The 17351-nt window shown below is 40.8% G+C and overlaps 1 protein-coding gene across 1 annotated transcript in view; it reads right to left on the bottom strand.

The window, feature by feature from the left end:
* Nucleotides 1-17351, bottom strand: part of RMND5A (required for meiotic nuclear division 5 homolog A) — a 48353-nt gene that overhangs the window by 14422 nt on the left and 16580 nt on the right. Inside the window, exons 2-3 of the mRNA XM_079721020.1 lie at nucleotides 13636-13778; nucleotides 118-252 (exon numbers count right to left, since the gene is read on the bottom strand). Coding sequence (XP_079577146.1) covers nucleotides 118-252; nucleotides 13636-13778 — 278 coding nt within the window. The remainder of the gene's footprint in view (nucleotides 1-117; nucleotides 253-13635; nucleotides 13779-17351) is intronic.

Genomic DNA, 17351 nt, shown 5'->3' with positions numbered 1-17351 from the left:
AAACTGAAGTCAGCCCAGATGATTAAAATGTAAAAATCTGCCTATGGCTTAGAAGACTTAACAACTGCAAAGACTTCCCTTGTTTCTGTTTCATCCTCTCGCAGGTGGCACAGTTACCTGGCAGAGCTCCTCGGCTACATCCAGCATTCCTTGTCGAAAGAAGTGCTCCACCATCACCTCATTGAGAAGCCTTTGGCTGTCTGCCTGCCAGCAGCCATCTATTCCCACACTGCTAATGTCAGAATCAAAATTCTGAAAAACAAGAAAGCAAATCATGAATTGACCAGGATACATCACTTGGTATGTTTTCGCCCCACCTAACTTAACAGAAACAATGGCCTTTGTTTCACTCTGAGATGCCTCAAATAAGCACCCAATTCCAATTCATCTGTCGCCTATGACAGGAAGTAGCTTTTCCATTGCTCTTTTCTAAACCTTGCCACTCTCACTCATTATCGCTGGGAGGGTAAACAAGCACAATTTTGGGGGGTATTTTGGGGAAATACATAAATTTAACAAAGACTTCTGTGAATAAATTGATTTCTAGGCATTATACAATAGCAATATTTTCAGAGGTGTGCAGTGATCCCTGTAAAAGCATGTTCAATGCAGCACTGTCTAACAGAAAAAAAAAAAGAAAACCCATTATGTCCAGCATAGGATTATTCAATAATCCATGGCACATCCCAACAACTGCCATGCCAAGGTGGAGACTGGGGATTGGAGAACGGCCAGATAGTTCAAAGAACAGGCTCTGGGGCCAGTCTACCTGGGTTTGAACCCTGGTTCTATTGTACTAGCTGTGTGACCTTGGCCAAAATTACTCAAGGTCTGTGAGCCTCGGTTTCCTTATCTTAAGCAGAGAAAAATACTTTTATGGGCTGAACTGCATCCTTTCACAATTCCTGTGTTGAAGTCCTAACTCCCAATACTTTATAAAGTTAAAATGAGGTCATTAAGGAGAGCCCTAATCCAATAGGACTGGTATCCTTATAACAGGAGGAAATCAGGACACAGACAGGCATAGAGGGAAGACCATGTGTTACAGACCAAACGTCTGTGTCCCTCCCAAATTCCTACATGGAAGCCCCAGCAACCAGTGTGACTGTATCTGGAGACAGATTCTGGGAGAAAGTGCTAAAGGTTAAATGAAGTCCCAAGGGTGGGGCCCTAATCTGGTAGGCCTGGTGCTTTTGTAAAGACAAGGAACAAACACCAGGACTCGCTCGCTTGCTCGCTTGCTCTCCACCACATGTGGACACAGTGAGAAGGTGGTCATCTGTAAGCCAGGAAGGAGGGTGTCTGCCTTCAACAGGCAATGAATTGGCCAGCACCTTGATCTTGGACTTCTCAGTCTCTAGAACTATGAGAAAACACATTTCTGCTGTTCAAACCACCCAGTCTATGGAATTTTGTTATGGTAGCCCAAGCAGACGAAGACACCACATGATGACACAGGAAGAAGATGGCTATCTACAAGTCAGGGAGAAAGGCCTCAGAAGAAACCAACCCTGCCACACCTTGATACGGAACTTCCAGTCTCCAGAACTGCGGGAAAATAAATGTCGGTGTAAGCCACCCAGTCTGTGGTACTTTGTTACAGCAGCCCTCATAAATGAATATACTGCCTTATTGGTTCAGTGAAATGGTAGTTGCTATTATGCTAGTATTACTATTCATAATTAAAAAGTGGGGTTCATTGCTCTGTATCTACTAACATGGAAAAATGTCCATAACACCTTAAGTGAAAAAAAGCAGCTTCTACAAAACTACAAAATTATGACTCCATTTGTTTAAAAAAAAAAAAAAAGAATCCTTAAAAACCCAACCTGTCTCTCCCGCTGAATGCAGTTACAAAATCAGGACTGAATGGAGTAGCTACTTGAGGAAACAAAACAATGAAGAGTACTAAGTGGACTAGGGAGGAAGGCAAAGAACTGGCAGTGAGTTTACTACTTTTCTCCCTCCAATATCTCTTAGCCTGGATGCAATGCAGCCAAAACCCACAACTGGGCACCCAGGATGTCGACAGAGTGCTCCAGGAGAAGCCCTTCGGTTCTGGCATGGGGAACGGGAGTGTATTCTCCTACCACATGGAGAGTGGGGGAAATCCCATGCTTTTTTCCCCTCTCTCTTTTCTTGTACTGTAGCTCAAGGCAGTCTGTAGTTAAATCAGTTTCTATTTCTACCCTTTACAGCAGTACCTAGATTATGTCTGACTGAATAACCATGGGGCAAGAATCTTGGGAGACCTTTAGAACTCTGTCGACCACAGCAGGCAACCTAAAACTCTGAGGCACCTTTAGAAAGGGATCCTTCCTCTCCAGTCAGAGAAGCTATGGTCCCAAGAGCAAGGGGCAAAAACCCCTCTTGCACCTTTTCTCTCTGTCCTGACACCTTGTAGCCCCAGATATAGGCAGAGTTATGGTAAATATACAGGAGAGCAGGGTAAGTAAAGCCCCAGATTTCTGGCTGGATAACTAAAAAGGCAGCCCCCGAGAACCATAAAGTGGCAGGGAGATCACAGAGAGGAAGGAATGCAGGAAAGTGATCCCCCCAGCAAGCTGTTTATGAACTCCTGGGCTCACCCTCAAGTTATACAGGCATGGGTCTGACCCTCAGCAGCATACCACAGACTTTGAAAACTGAACTAAGACAGAGCCCTAGTTTCCAGGTCCCAGAATGGCCACTGGTTGGCACACAAACAGAACATATCTGAATAGCTTTGTAATGGCTTTGGAAACGAAGCTGACATTGAAACTATTTTAAAACTCAGAGAAGACTGAGTAGCCTGAACCCCACCAGGTCAAGTCCGCTAAAAGAAAAACATTAATATTCTCCATAGAACTTAAATAAGACCCAGAGGCTCAAAACATAATATTAAAAATGTCCAAAATACAATCCAAAATTATTTGTCATATGAAGACCTAGGAAAATCTAAATTCACATAAGATGTTCAACAGACAACAATGCAAAGATGACAGATGTTGGTATCATCAAAGACGTTAGAACAATTATAAAATTGCTTCAAGAAGGAAGGGCAAACACTTTGAAATAAAAGACAGAAAGCCTCAGCAAGAAACAAGATACAGTAATCAAAATGAAAAACTTGTTGCATGGACTCAACAGCAGAACAGAGGCGACAGCGCAAAAGTCAGTGAAGATCAATAGAAATTATCTAACCTGAATAACCAAAGATTGAAAAATAATGAACAGAGCCTCAGGGCCCTGCATGACAATAACAAAAGATCTAACAGTCATGTCAATGGAGTGCTAGGACAACAGAAGAGTATAGTGTAGAAAAAAATGTTTTTAATATTTCCCAAACCTGGCAAAAGACATAAATCTAGAGATTCAAGAAGCTCAGCAGACTCCTAAAAGGATGAATTCAAAGAAATCCACACTTAGACACTTCGTAATCAAACTGTTAAAAACTTAAGACAAAGAAAACATCTTGAAATAGTTATCAAGAAAAGTGATGCACTGCTTATAGGGGAACTATGATTCAAATGACTACAGATTTCTCAATAGAAACCATGGAGACCAGAAGAAAGTGGCACACTTTTCAAGTACTAGAAGAAAAGAACTGTCATCCCCAAATTTTGTACCGAGTGAAAATATCCTTCAGAAATGAAGGTGAAATAAAGACATTCTCAGATGAAGGAAAGCTGAATTTGTTGGCAGAAGACCTGCTCTAAAAGAATCGCTAAAAGTTCTCCTGATAGAAGGGAAATTATACTAGTAGAAGACAACTCGGAACATCAAGAGTGAAGGAAAAACAAAGCTACCTCTGAAAGCTTTCCCTGCCCAATTTTACTTCCACCGCCTTATCTTTCATAGGCATTACCCCCTGGTAAACCTCTTGCATTTCTTTCTTTCTTTTTTTTTTTTTTTGAAGCACATGAATTTAATTAGACGAGATCATTTAGATTTACTGAAATTACAATCTTAGTCAATCATTGCTTAAATACAGCCCGCACGACACAGGATTATTTTACAGTACATACACAAACAGGTAGTAATAGAACTGCAAACCACCTACCGTTTACGATCACTACAATGCAGGAGAGCTCTCCTCTCCAAAAGTAAGCCCATTTTTCTTTAAAGAACTATCTATTCTTAGATGTCAAGTCAGTAGCCTAAAACTAAATATGCACATTAACATTTGGAATTACTCAGACAAAAACAAAAAGCAAAATTACCCTGAGTCTTCATTTTTACTCATTTTCTTTTTATAGACCTCTTTCTTGGCCTGGTACTTAATCTAAAGAATGCAAATAATACAGGGTATCTAGATGCTACAGCAATAGTCTCCATGCCCATACTGAATAGACTATCTAGCACTGAAGGAAAGCCAGAATTGTCTGGATAATGTTCTCTAATTTCCCATCTGCTTATCAGATTCCACCTGTTGAGAGATGATTTCATAACAGTTCATCAATACTTTTAAGCAAATTATTACATCTTTATGCTGTCTATGACAACTAGAACACTAGAAGTGAAGACGGTGCTATCTTGTTCCTCTTCTGGACTAAGGTACAGGCCTAGAAGGGTGACTGATGTACACTCTCCCATATTTTATTTCCCAAATGGCCATTCAAATGACTAAAGGAATGGGTATCAGAAGATGACAGAATTTATTATGAACTCAGAAATCTGCCTATAACTGTATAACTGTCTGAATGCACCCTGTAAGCAAGAATCACGGAGACTAATTAAGGTTCCTCACGGATCTATCAACCTCATTCACTCCAACTACAACCTTCGGATTTCTACTTATTCATTCAATGATTACTCCCCAACCGCATCAACCCCCAACACATTTATCAGGTGTCTATTATTCTGCAGGAAAGAAAGAAAAAAAACTTTGGAAGACACAATGGTCAGCTCAAAGCACAGACCACATTAAAACAGACAATTTTTTTGGTAGTATATACTCAGTCAGGATTTTAATAGCTACCACCAGACAGTAACTGCTCCAATCAAACAAAACAATTCCTTTAAATCTTTCCTTAATATACATGCCAAAGGTAAATGTTCATCTAGAAAACTTGATGACTTTAAAATGAAAGAGTCTAACATTTAAACAAATTTAGATGGTTTTACAATGATGCTCTTCATGTAACTTTATTCCTATAATGTGTACCATGGTCACTACTACACAGGTGGTAAGAAAAATTGAATACCCTTGCCCTCAGGATACCTCTACTACGTTCAAGTTCTAGAACTTATTTGCTAGTCTTGGAAAATACAACTAAGCATGAATAAGCAATGCATTTGATGAAAATTTCTGAGCTCCCTTCTACCGTTCTGATTTTCCAGTTTAAACCACTGAGGTCGATAAGTAAATTTTTTTCATAGCTTATTTTCTGCTCACATGCAGTAAAAATTAAAGCTGAAATTATAAAAAAAAAAAAGGTTGAGGAAATGCAATATAGTATCAGAACTCCTTTTGTTTTAACTGTACATTCTTACTGTTGCATCAGAGCAAGGATCAGTTCTAGCCCCTGTTGCTAGGTGACCAAACTCATTTGCATGGCTGCCCAGGAAATTGGCAGCACCGCAAACCAGCCAAGAAGTGGCTAGTGAAGAGAAACATCTGTCTAGTTTACCACTTCTGTTTTACTATACTTTTTCCTTTTATATTTTTAAAGGAAAAGGAAAAAAAAGTGGAAAGATGCTCTTAAATGTGAAGGCAGGATTCAAAGAAGAATCAAAAGCAAAAAAGCATACATCCAAGGGTGTGTCCGCCTAGAAAAGATATTATGGCTTAAAAAGAGAAATCAGGACACATAAATTCGTACACCACCTCATGTACTTTTAGTATCATTCACATTTTTGATGGATTAAAAGTTTTAAAATCTGGAAGCTAGGCAGAGGAGGAGTAAATAACTTTAACAGACCATCACTATGAAACCATGAAATCTAAAACCGTCCTACCTCTCTGCCGTATCATGAACATGCTTACAAATTGGTTAGATTTAAGGGCTGGCTTTCATTGCTCACTATCCAAAACAAATCCATTTCTGAAATACATTTTATGAAATTATAATTATTGAGCAGGTAGTGATAACCATACACAATAAAACTCAGCATTTGTTTTAATTCCTAAGTACCAATTCTTTAATACTGTTAATTTTTTTTAAACTTCTCCATCTACTTTTGAAGAAAAATTGGCCTGTGAACCTAACTATGTGCTACTGTTGCACCCACCAGGAATCAACTTCCCTTCTAAGCACCCAGTTAATCTGATTTAGCAGCGAGAGGTAAACTGCAAAGAATATTTAACAGAGAACAAAAAGACCTGGATTCTGGTTCCATGCAGGCTGGGAAAAGATACCTACTTCACTACAACCCCAAAAAGATTAGTATCCAAAAGACGTTTTTTTAAAAAAAATTCCTACCAATCAATAAAAAAGACAAATAACCCAGTAGAAAACAATGGACAAATAACCAAGAAATTCAAAAAGGAGAAAATTCACATGGTCAAACATATGAAAAGGTGCTCAACTTCAAAGATGATGAAGGAAATGCAAATTAATACAAATGGATACTATTTCACATCCATCTGATTGATTTAAATTTTTTTAAAGTCTGATAGGGCTTCCCTGGTGGCGCAGTGGTTGAGAGTCCACCTGCCGATGCAGGGGACACGGGTTCGTGCCCCGGTCCGGGAAGATCCCACATGCCGTGGAGTGGCTAGGCCCGTGAGCCATGGCTGCTGAGCCTGCGTGTCCGGAGCCTGTGCTCCGCAACGGGAGAGGCCACAACAGTGAGAGGCCCACGTACCGCAAAAAAAAAAAAAAAAAAAAAATCTGATAATACCAAGTGTAAGTAGGAATTGAGGAAACAGAAACTGTTATATATGTTCAGTAGGACTATACATTGTTATAAACCCTTTAGGGGAAAATTGCTAAATTTTTACTAGTAAACTTAGTAAAGGTGATGATGAGGTATACGCCCTGTAATAAAATAATCCATATGTAGGTATATACCAGACAGCAGTGCTTTGCCAACTATGGGTTGGAAAATAAACTTAGTAGTGTCTCATAATGAGCATTTATAAATGTTGCTCCTTTTAGACATTCCAGTCTCTCCTCTGCATGATATTCATACCTCTCCTTTAGTTTTCAAAGTTAAGAGACAGGTAGATTAGCCAGATCAAGGAAGGTGGGGGGAGGTTAGGGGATGCACACTGATAAGTTATTTCTTTATAAACAAAGGGGAGTCATGTGGCATGGCCAGACATGTGCCAAACTGCTCTGCTGGGCTTTTAAGATCCTTAAAATGCCCCACAATCTAACCACCTGTCACATTTACATCCCCATCCTTCACAGTTATTTTACATGTTATTTCACATACCTCTCTGCTCTGGTCAATCAACTTCCTCCTTATCTGAACCAACTACAGAAATCTGAGCGACTATCTTACTAATTCTCCCAAAGAAGGCACACACCTCTTACCACTCTAGAAGCACAGGACAGAAATGCATACATATAGTGGGTGCCCTCAGGGTACTAGGAATTAATTTTTTCAAAGAACTCCAGCTGGGAAAGGCTCTTCAAAGTCTTAAAATCTGGGCTTTTATCCCAGCTCTTCCATTTGCTTTCTAGTTCTGTGATCTCAGGCAGGTTACTTAACCAAAGTCTTAGTTTTCACATCTGTGTGTGCCGACCACAATCTCTACCTCACAAGGTATTGCTAAAGACTAAATTAAATAACGTACATGAAGATATCTACTATCAGTACCTATCCCCTTGTAAGCCTTCAATAACGCAGATGCTGAATCTGAGGGCCAGGCCTTGCCACCAAATCTTCTGATTCTCCATTTAAAAGAGCTTCATTTTAGAAAACATAAATAAAAATAAAAACACAAAAGCACTTTAACAGAGGCATTAATAATAAATTCAGTAATTTAAAATCACTTGAATACAATTACAGACTGGATTAGTTGGCACAGCTTAATAGGTATAGGGTCTGTTTCCCCTCTCAACCCAACCTAACTTGGATGCTAGACCAAGCAAGCTGTTTCATCTAGACTCAGGCAAAAGTGGGTTTGTAGCCCCTCCAGATCCAGTGGGGCTCTCTGATCCTGTATCCTCATCTGAGACCTGACTGCAAAGGTCCAGGCTTTCCTCTGTGGACTAGACTGTAATTCAACAAATAATTATCATTACCAACTAAATAATGTAGTTTCATTCTGCTCAGAGCCTAAAACTAATAACGTAATGGGACACATGGCAGAGAAAGCGGAACTCAACTCCTCTTCTGAGAATGATCTTCAGACTGAAATGGGCAAAACCAATATCGTTTCACAGAAACTGAAGCCCAGTACAAGTGAAGAGACCCGGAGAGCAACTAGCTGCCTAAGTCAGGACTCTGGGTTCCTACAAATAGAAATCTCTTTTGCCCAAGCAAGTTGGACTTAAAAAGAGGCACAGGTAACCAGGGGTAGACAGGAGGACAAACGGGTCTCCAAAGATTTCCCCTCCCTTTTCTCGCGACATGTGGTTTTGCTTCCCACAAGAGACCAGATTCTTTCAAGGGCTACGAATCACTCCAGGGCTCACGTATTTTCAGCCCTTCTTTCCATAAGGGCTCGAATGAGGAAGATCCTCGGGAAGGACGTTGAGGTACCCACCCTGGAGCAAACGAAGGTGGCCAAACCTGGATGGCTCAGGCCCATCCTCACACCATGCAGCACTGTGGCCGAAGTGGACACGGTATCGAGAACACGGCTGCTCCTATTCAAACCACATAATTTAAAAAGGAACATCTTCCATCCTGACCACAAAAATATGAGATTTTTATTAAATGCCTTGCTAGTAATTGGTGGCGGGGAGGGGGGGAAGGCGGTTAGTGTGACATGTTTTATTTTTAGGGAATTTGTTCCTAGCTTCTAATCACTGTTGCCTTTTTATAACTTTGTTCACCATTCCTTTTCAATAATTCTAAAAATTCCACCCAAAACATAAATCAAACTATCTGCCTATATTTCAGAACTCAAATCTTAGCTTTTTCATCTTAGACTAAATTTTCTAGCCTTTTTAATTTCCTTCATTTCCTTCCTTAATCTCCTTCCTTCGTTAACGTCTGTCTCTCTACTACAAGGATTTATCCATTACATAGTAAGAACTTTAGAGCCAGTACTTATCTGACCTCACCCACTCAAACCAAATGACTTTTTAAGGTTAAACCCCCCAAATTTTCTCCTGCCAGTATCTTTTTCTCCTCTCATACCCCAGTCATACCTACATAAAAGGCAGTTCCAAACGGCTCACCCAGGACTATCTTAAAATATTCTCTATTTCACTTTTTATAGCCTTACTCCATTTTTTAAACAGTCATCATGTTGCCTCACCAGTGTAGATGCTCCATCTAGTGGCAGAAGATTTTCCCCCTTAAAACATTACCAGCCCTGCAATGGCCTGATTTCCTAGCACAGCACAGTGTTTAAGAACAAACTCTTGAGTGATAGCTTTTCCCAAACATCAATTCGCCACTTCCAAGCTGTACATCTGGGGTATGTTACTTAATATTTCTGAATCTTAGTTTCCTCATATGTGAAATGGGAATAATGTACCTGCATCATGGGCTATAAATGTATGTAAAGCTCTCAGCTCAGTGTCTGGAACACGGTCAACACTCCATTAAGTGAGACCTGTATCTTCCTACTCCTGAACTCTCCTTAGTCTAATTTCATCCTATCTAACGAAGGCAAGCAAATCCTCACATGCTTTCATCGTTCCCTCCCTTTCCCCCTCATCTCCTTGGAACAAATCCCTGAGGCCTTCCATCACCGGCCTGTCCCCAGCCTGATCTTGTCCTAGTCCTGACAAGGGCAGCCGCTCCAATCCAGTCAGTCCCTGAGAGCCTTTAACAGGAGTCAAGCATTTTCTCAGCTGTTCAGCTCCTTTCTGGGTGCCACAGAAGAACCACACCTCACTGCTCTGCTGCTCTAAATCTTACCCATTCTTCCAAATCAAATTTAAAATATCAACTCCAGAAACCTTTGATTAATCAAGAGCATAATGATCTTCGCTTTCCTTTTTATAGTAAGCAGAGTCCATCCTATGCAAACTCACTTTATCTTGCCTCGGAATCTTTCCAGTTCTTTTATGTGTACAAAAAGCACCCTTACATGAACAAACTAGACCACAATCTTCTAAAGAACTATATGTTTCACTTTCCACTGTCCCACAGCAAATTTTAGACTCTTTAAAATCTTAGCACTATTTCACACACACACACACACACACACACACACACACACACACACACACACACACGAGTCTAAAGCAATAATTGCTTTTATTGACTTTTCTTAGGAATTAAACTTTAAAAAAGTCAAAGGACTAAGCAACACACTAAATAAAATACACTAAACAGGAGAGAATTCTAGATTTTCTTAAAATAGAGAAGGAATTTAAAAATTATAAAATAAATAATAAAAACACATTTTAAAGAAATTTTACCACAAAACCCAATGGTTGTTGTTATTATATATTATAAACTATGATTATACTACAAGCATCTGGAAATAGTCAACACGTCGAAGCAGAAATCTTCAATAACTTTTTATGTTGGCAATAATTAAAAGCCAGAAAATGTCTTGGTTAACATCATAAACTTCTTTTCTGTGTACATTTTCAGCGAAGTGATGACTAAAGAACTTTAAAAGGAGCACTGAAACATTAAAGGAAAAAATAAATCATTTAAGCATGTCAAAAATTTACTGAAGTTCCTCACTCAACAACCAACCTGCTCATAAAGGAGTCACCGGCTTCTTTACTGTCCTCCTCTCAGCAGGGTGGGAACATGTGTCCATAACATGGTACTCACAGGCCGCTGGATGACATTCCAGTTTATTACTCAAGGCTGTTTGTCGTGTAAAGGCTTGAGCCTTTAAAGGCTTCAGCCACAATGGCTTCAGCTTCATCCTGTTTCTTTACCAGTCCACACAAGTCCACCCAGCCTTTATAGCAGGCGGCCCCAGAAGCTTGCACATATTTACCAGGTGCAAACTAGAAGAGCAGGAAGACTTTACAAGGCAATGAAGTCTTAGACAACAACAGCCAACACAGAGTTCCTCATATGCATGGGAAGCTCATGTACAAGGTCTAGGTAGTTCTAACAGGGTAACAGCTTCGTTTACAGCTGAGGCTAAGTAGATGCCCCCCCACCCCAAAAAAGGGGAGAGAATGCACTGGAAAATGTTAGCGAACTGGGCTAAGAGATCCAAGCTTTCTGCTGTGCCCCAGGACTATAATTCAACAAATATCACCAGTATCAACTTAATGATCTTATTTCATATGACAAATCAGAAGAATCGAGAATCCGGGTCACCTAGAACCTAAACTACTTTCACAGGAACATAAAACCTACCAAAAAAAAAAAGAAATTACTTGAAAAAGCCCTTATAACTTCCAAGTACCTGAAAAATATATTCCAAAGAGAAATGAGTAAATTAAAATATTTAATTAGCAACATTCACCTCAAACACATCCCCCCTAAAACAGTCAGAATATAGATTACTCACTATGTGTTCCCTTGTTATCCAATCTCAAAAAGATACATCCATTTCTAGCACCAAATCCATTTAAATGCTTTGTCTCAAAGATTAGCCAAAATATGATAACCCTTATGAATATCTATAAAGACTTGCCAGATCAGGAGGAAGACATGTTTAGCAAGTCACCAGTAGCTGGGGGACAAGAGTAAAAGAGGGTTCTGATGATAATTATGACAGGACAAGACATAAGCTAGGAAATGAGGACATCTGGTCACCCTACTAGTGGCAGAATGCAAAGCTCCTGAATTATTTGCCCAAATGTTCCAAATCCTGGTGGCCAGTAGTCCGCACACTTGAGGTACGACTGCTGAGGCCGTCCCTACCTATTCCCAGAATCTGGGATCTTTTCTCAGACGCTTTCTCTGATTGGCTGCTTTGGAAGCTTCAGCTATCCTCACTGTCATGGCATGTTCTGGTCCTGCTGCCCCCCGACACTGGCATAACTGCAGGCAGCCTGGTGGTCAACGCCTCCAGGAACCTCCTGGGGTCTGAACCATCATTAGAACGCCTTGGTCACTGTCGGCCACCAAAATCCGAAGCTTCCTAAACACCACCAGTAGTTACCTCACCCTAAAGAACAGAGGGTTCCTCACCCACAGTGATTTAAGACCCCCTCTAAAGTGCCCCCATCACCATTCCAGGAGGTCTTTAAGCAGTACATGCCAACAATCACTTCACGTACCAGCTGACCGCATCCAGCGCCACAGCCCCCAGAAGTCTGAGGCTGAAGCCACTTCCAAAGCTGTGTTCACTCCCCTGCAATTAACAAACAGGCATCACAACCTCAAAGCTATTTCAGAGAACACTTGCTGCCTTCCCAGCCTCTGCTGGCAACGGCCATCACTGACCCAAAAATGAGGCTGCTGCCGCCAACACCACTCCTCTGCCTCTTTGGCTGAGGCGAAGCCCACTGTGCTGTGGGAGTGGTGAGAGCTCTCCAAAAGGTCACTAACACTTCTGAAGGCACAGCTACCCCAACAGTCCCCAGAGCCCCACCACTCACAGTCCTGTCACACCGTACCTACCGGTTAAGCACATCTCCTTACGAGCATCTAGTGCTCACTGAGGCTGCCTCGAGCCTAGCTTTTCAATACTACTGCTCTGTAGGATTCTTTTTAACAGACTTGCCCACGAGTTAGAGCCACTCTCTGGATTCCACGAGTTTCTACGTTACAGCTGCTGTTCTCATGTATACATATGGAGCAGCTCATAAGACCGGTTTTACTACAAACAGCTCTCCCCAAAAGTTCTTCCTACCCTCCCGGAAGTTTACAATGTGTGAACAAAAATGTCCATAAACAGTCACAAACTCCCCAGTGTTTGACTATTTCAAACTCCTCTGAAAGAGTCAGAGGTATCACACAGTAACCTTGGGCCACTTCTCTCAGTCGCCACTAGGACTATGAACTCCAAGGGCAAAACTGGCCCAGTGCTAAAAGTGAAAACTGCTTACAAGTAAACCACCAAGTTAAAGATTTAAGAGATGTCACAAGAGCAACTATATTCCAATGAAAATTTAAAAAGAAAAATCACCCAATACAAGTGACAGGCCTTGCTAGCTAGCAACCAACCCACTCACACAGAAAGCAACACTGGAGAAAAGTGACGAGCATGCTCACAGGAAGACAACAAGAGTTAAGATGCTGCAGAGGAGACAGATGCAAGCGTGTTCTCCTAATCATCCCATAACAGAGGCAGAGTCACGGCCTGGGAATGACTCAGGAAGTAGGAGAAGTTACTTCTATAAACAAACTCCCTCTTAGTAAGTTAAAATTTCTTGGAAATTTACTCATCATGACACTAGGAGCGGTAATCATTTAAGCAAATGGGTAAAAAACAAGGTTGTAAAAAGAGGTTTTTGGTTTGTTTTCTTTTTGTTTTTTAAATAACAGCAACAGGGAACTTTAAGAATAACATAGTAAAACCAGATCTGCAAAAGTTTATTAAAAGCAAGGATAAAAGAAACAACATAAAATAATCTGAGAACGCTAATGTTACTGAAGCAGTGACAGGAGATGAAGGATGATGCTAAAGCACACCAGACACTCCCCTCAACACCATACCTTATCAATGGCTTTTCCAACCCGAGAAACACTGCTGTGGATGTCTTTGTGGTCTGAGGCCAATTTTTGAACAGTATCCTTTATTCTCTTACAGCACTGTGTCAAAACAAGTGAAAGCGTCCCTGATAATTCAGCATCTTGACCTATAAAAAAGAAAGAAAGGAAGAAGATTGGTTATTCCCAAAAGCAAATCCAAAGATGCCAAGTTACAAATTGGCCCTTTGGAACATGAAAGATGGAAGTAAAGTGAAGAAAAATCAGTGTCTGCTTTGAACAGATGGTCACATTCATAGATAATATTTTTCAAGTGAATACTAAGAAAGCTATTTTAATTTTTTATCGTTTGGAATAAATTTTAAAATTTTACTATGAAATAAACCACTTTTGTAATTACTAAAATCAGGAGACAATAATACTTGAAGGCATTTTCCAGAAACTATGCCTCCATGAATAAACTCACTTATTCAATCCACTTAAACTGTCCAAGTCATTCTCACATTTTGATTATTACTAAATGTCCTAAAGAGAGATAAATCTAAATGCTTTATGTTCTACATAAAGAAGAAAAAACAAACTTCTTTGGATACCATGATGAAAACAGTGAAAAGAGAAACACGGCAGAAAAGAGTTAACATATCCCCACCTGTAAGCACTAGTGAGCCATTCTTAACCAGGTAGGGGGTAGGAACCCTCCTGAAATCCAAGTTCCCAGATGCCAGTCAAGGGTCAACCTTGCAAGCAGGCCTGGAACCAGAGGGTTCCTACCACCCTAACTGGTTAAGAATGGCTCACTGTGCCTCAACTGTTCGTATAATGTGGTTTGTGCTGAACTACTTTTCTTCTTGGCATCCCTGGAATTTTGGTATCTGCTAGACAGAGGGTGCCTGTATGACAAGTACCCAGTAAACACCTGAATACTGTGTCTCTAAAGGAGCTTCCCTGGTAGGTAACACTTCACACTTGTTAGGATTTGATGTTAGAGGAATTAAGCGTGCCCTGTGTGACTCCGCTGGGAGAGGACTCTTGGAAGCTTTCTCCTGGTTTCCTCTGGACTCTGCCCATGTGACTTTTCCCTTGGCTGATTTTTGCCTTGTATCTTTTTGCTGTAATAAATGTTAGCCGTAAGTATGGGTATGACTACCTGCTGAGTCCAGTGCATCCTCCTGGTAATCACTAGAACCTAAAGGTAGTCTTGGGGACCCTGACACGCGCAATTAATCAACTGGAAGTCACTCCAGTTTATATCCTCTTTCCCTGTGTTACTGCCTCAGGAAATAGGGAGGAGGAAGAGAAAGAGAAGAACCAAGAGAGAACAAATTCAGTTATACTTGTCAATTACCTCATAGATCTACACATCCATACCTGTAAGCAACAGACCTGGCTCCTGAAATCCTGCTCATACTGGTGGTTCTTAAACTTTAATTTATATCAGAAATTTGGCTGTGCTAAGACCCAGCGCAGCCAAATTAAAAACAAAAAAAGCCTGAAAGTACAGTAGCCTTAGGATGTTTATTCATTCAACAGCTATTTATTGAGCACTCAATTATGTGACAGGTATAGAAGTGCCCAGGCAAAAATCTCTGCCCTAAAACTTACTTTCTGGTGAGGAAGATAAACACAAAGTAAGTCAATTATACAGTATGACAAAAAAGGATACGTGCCACTGGCAGGGGTGGGGGGAAGGTGAGTAAAACAAATGGGGAGTGTACGTGGCTTGAGCAGTTGTAATCTTAAACAGGTGGACATCGTAGGCCTCACTGAGAAAGTGACATCTGGGCAAAGACTTGAAAGAAGCGAGGGAATTAGCCACGTGGATACCTCGGGGGGTGAAGGGTAGGAGAATATGCCACCCCAAAATAGCTTCTTTGGCGTAAGAATGATTTTGAGCTGATTATTCTGAGAAACAGCAGACACGGAAGCTCTGAGAACAGAGTAGAAGTTACCCTTTGGTAAAGGAAATTTAAACTTATAAAATAAATCCCCATTCGTAAGGGTATCTCCCTCTCTGTACCAGGCAGAGAAGAATGACTCTAAACCTCTAAAGAAATGTTTTTTATCATGATGACAGCTCAGACTTAGATCTGTATAACAAACCTTATTCTTGTTTATTGTGCTTTTCCTGGTAACCTCTCCATTACTGGCCTCCCCGTACCAACCTTTCTTTTGTCTTTAGCTGAAGATGGTATTTAAGCCTGAATTGTAAGCCACCTCTTTGAGTTACTCATTTTTTTTTCCTGAGAATCTCCCACATACACATGAGGTATACGTGTTAACAAACTGTCTGTTTTTCACTGGTTAATCTTTTAATATAGTATTCTCAGCCAAGAACTTGCAAGGGTAGAAAGAAAATTATTTGTCCTCCCCTACAGAGGAAAGCAATTCCAGACTGAGGGGGACAAAGCCCTATTGCAGAAATATACCTAGATTATTCAAGAAATAGCAAAGAGGCCAGTGTGGCTAAAGTAGATTTCTGGCAAAGGAAATCAGGAGAAGAGGAAGCCCAGGAGACCAGGGCGGGGGTCCTGATCTTGTAGGGCCTTTCTGGTACTGTAAAGTCTTTGCCTTTTACTTTCTTTGAGGGATAGGAATGCCCATTGCAAAGTTCTGAGCAGAACAGCTACGTAAACTGACATAACATTTTAAAACAGTCATTCTGGCTGATGATAGGAGTACAAGACAGAAGCCGGGCAATGAGTCAGGAGGCTGTGGCCGCAATCCAGATGAGAACAGTGGCTCAGCCCAGGGTGTTAGGTGTGGAGGTGGTGAGAAGTGGTCGGATTCCGGACATATTCTGAGGGCAAAGCCAACAGGATTTTGCCTGGGTATGAGGGAAGGAAAGGACTCACAGATGACTCCAAGGTTTTCACCCCAAGTCAACCAGAAAGACAAAGCTGTCTTCAATTCAGATGAAAAAGATTAAAGGCTGAGCAGTTATGAGGGGGAGGGAGACATAAAAGAGTTCAGTTTGGGGCTTGTGAAAGCTGAGACGTTGAGTAGTCACCCCAGTGCATATGTGTAAGAGTGAGTCGGATATATAAACCTGGAGTTCAAGAATAAGGTCAAGGTTGGATACGAATTTGTGAGTTACTGGCATACATACACATAAGATACTAAATGAAATCAACAAGAGAGAGCCGGGGCAGACACCCAGAAGTGATAAAAGGAGGGAGAGTCCTGGGAACTCCAAGTTTATGAGACCAAGACAAAGTAGAACTGGAAGACGGGACTAACAAAGACTACTGAAATACTAACTCTGATGTGGGAGGAAAATCAAGGAAATATGGTGTTCAGAAAGCCAAGTGAAGAAAATGTGCCAAGGAGGAGGGAGTAACCAACTGCGTTAAATGTGCTGCTACGTATCAAGTAAGATGTGGACTGAGAGCTGACCACTGACCTACAGTACAGAAGTAATCAGTGACCATGACAAGAATAGTTTTTCCAGAGTTTTAAGAAAAGAAATCTCGAAGACTGTAGGGACTGTGAAGAGGGAATATAATAAGTCTGGCTCAATGACAACCACTGAGAGAAGTAAAAAGATAAGTAAACTGGAGATGGTGCCCGTAAGGTACCCAATCCAATGTGGGGTGGCCAAAATAGAAACTACCCTTACTTCTAAATACAACTGCACAAAGTATATATCAGGTGCTTCCAAATTCTAATAACACAGTTTAGGCTAAGAGAATACTTGGTAATCCAGGAAAATTTTAAAATCTGTC

Source organism: Hyperoodon ampullatus (genome assembly GCF_949752795.1).
Source record: "Hyperoodon ampullatus genome assembly, chromosome: 15".
NCBI lineage: Eukaryota > Metazoa > Chordata > Mammalia > Artiodactyla > Ziphiidae > Hyperoodon > Hyperoodon ampullatus.
The sequence above is the reverse complement of the archived record's forward strand: the minus strand, read 5'-3'. Positions and strand labels throughout refer to the sequence as shown.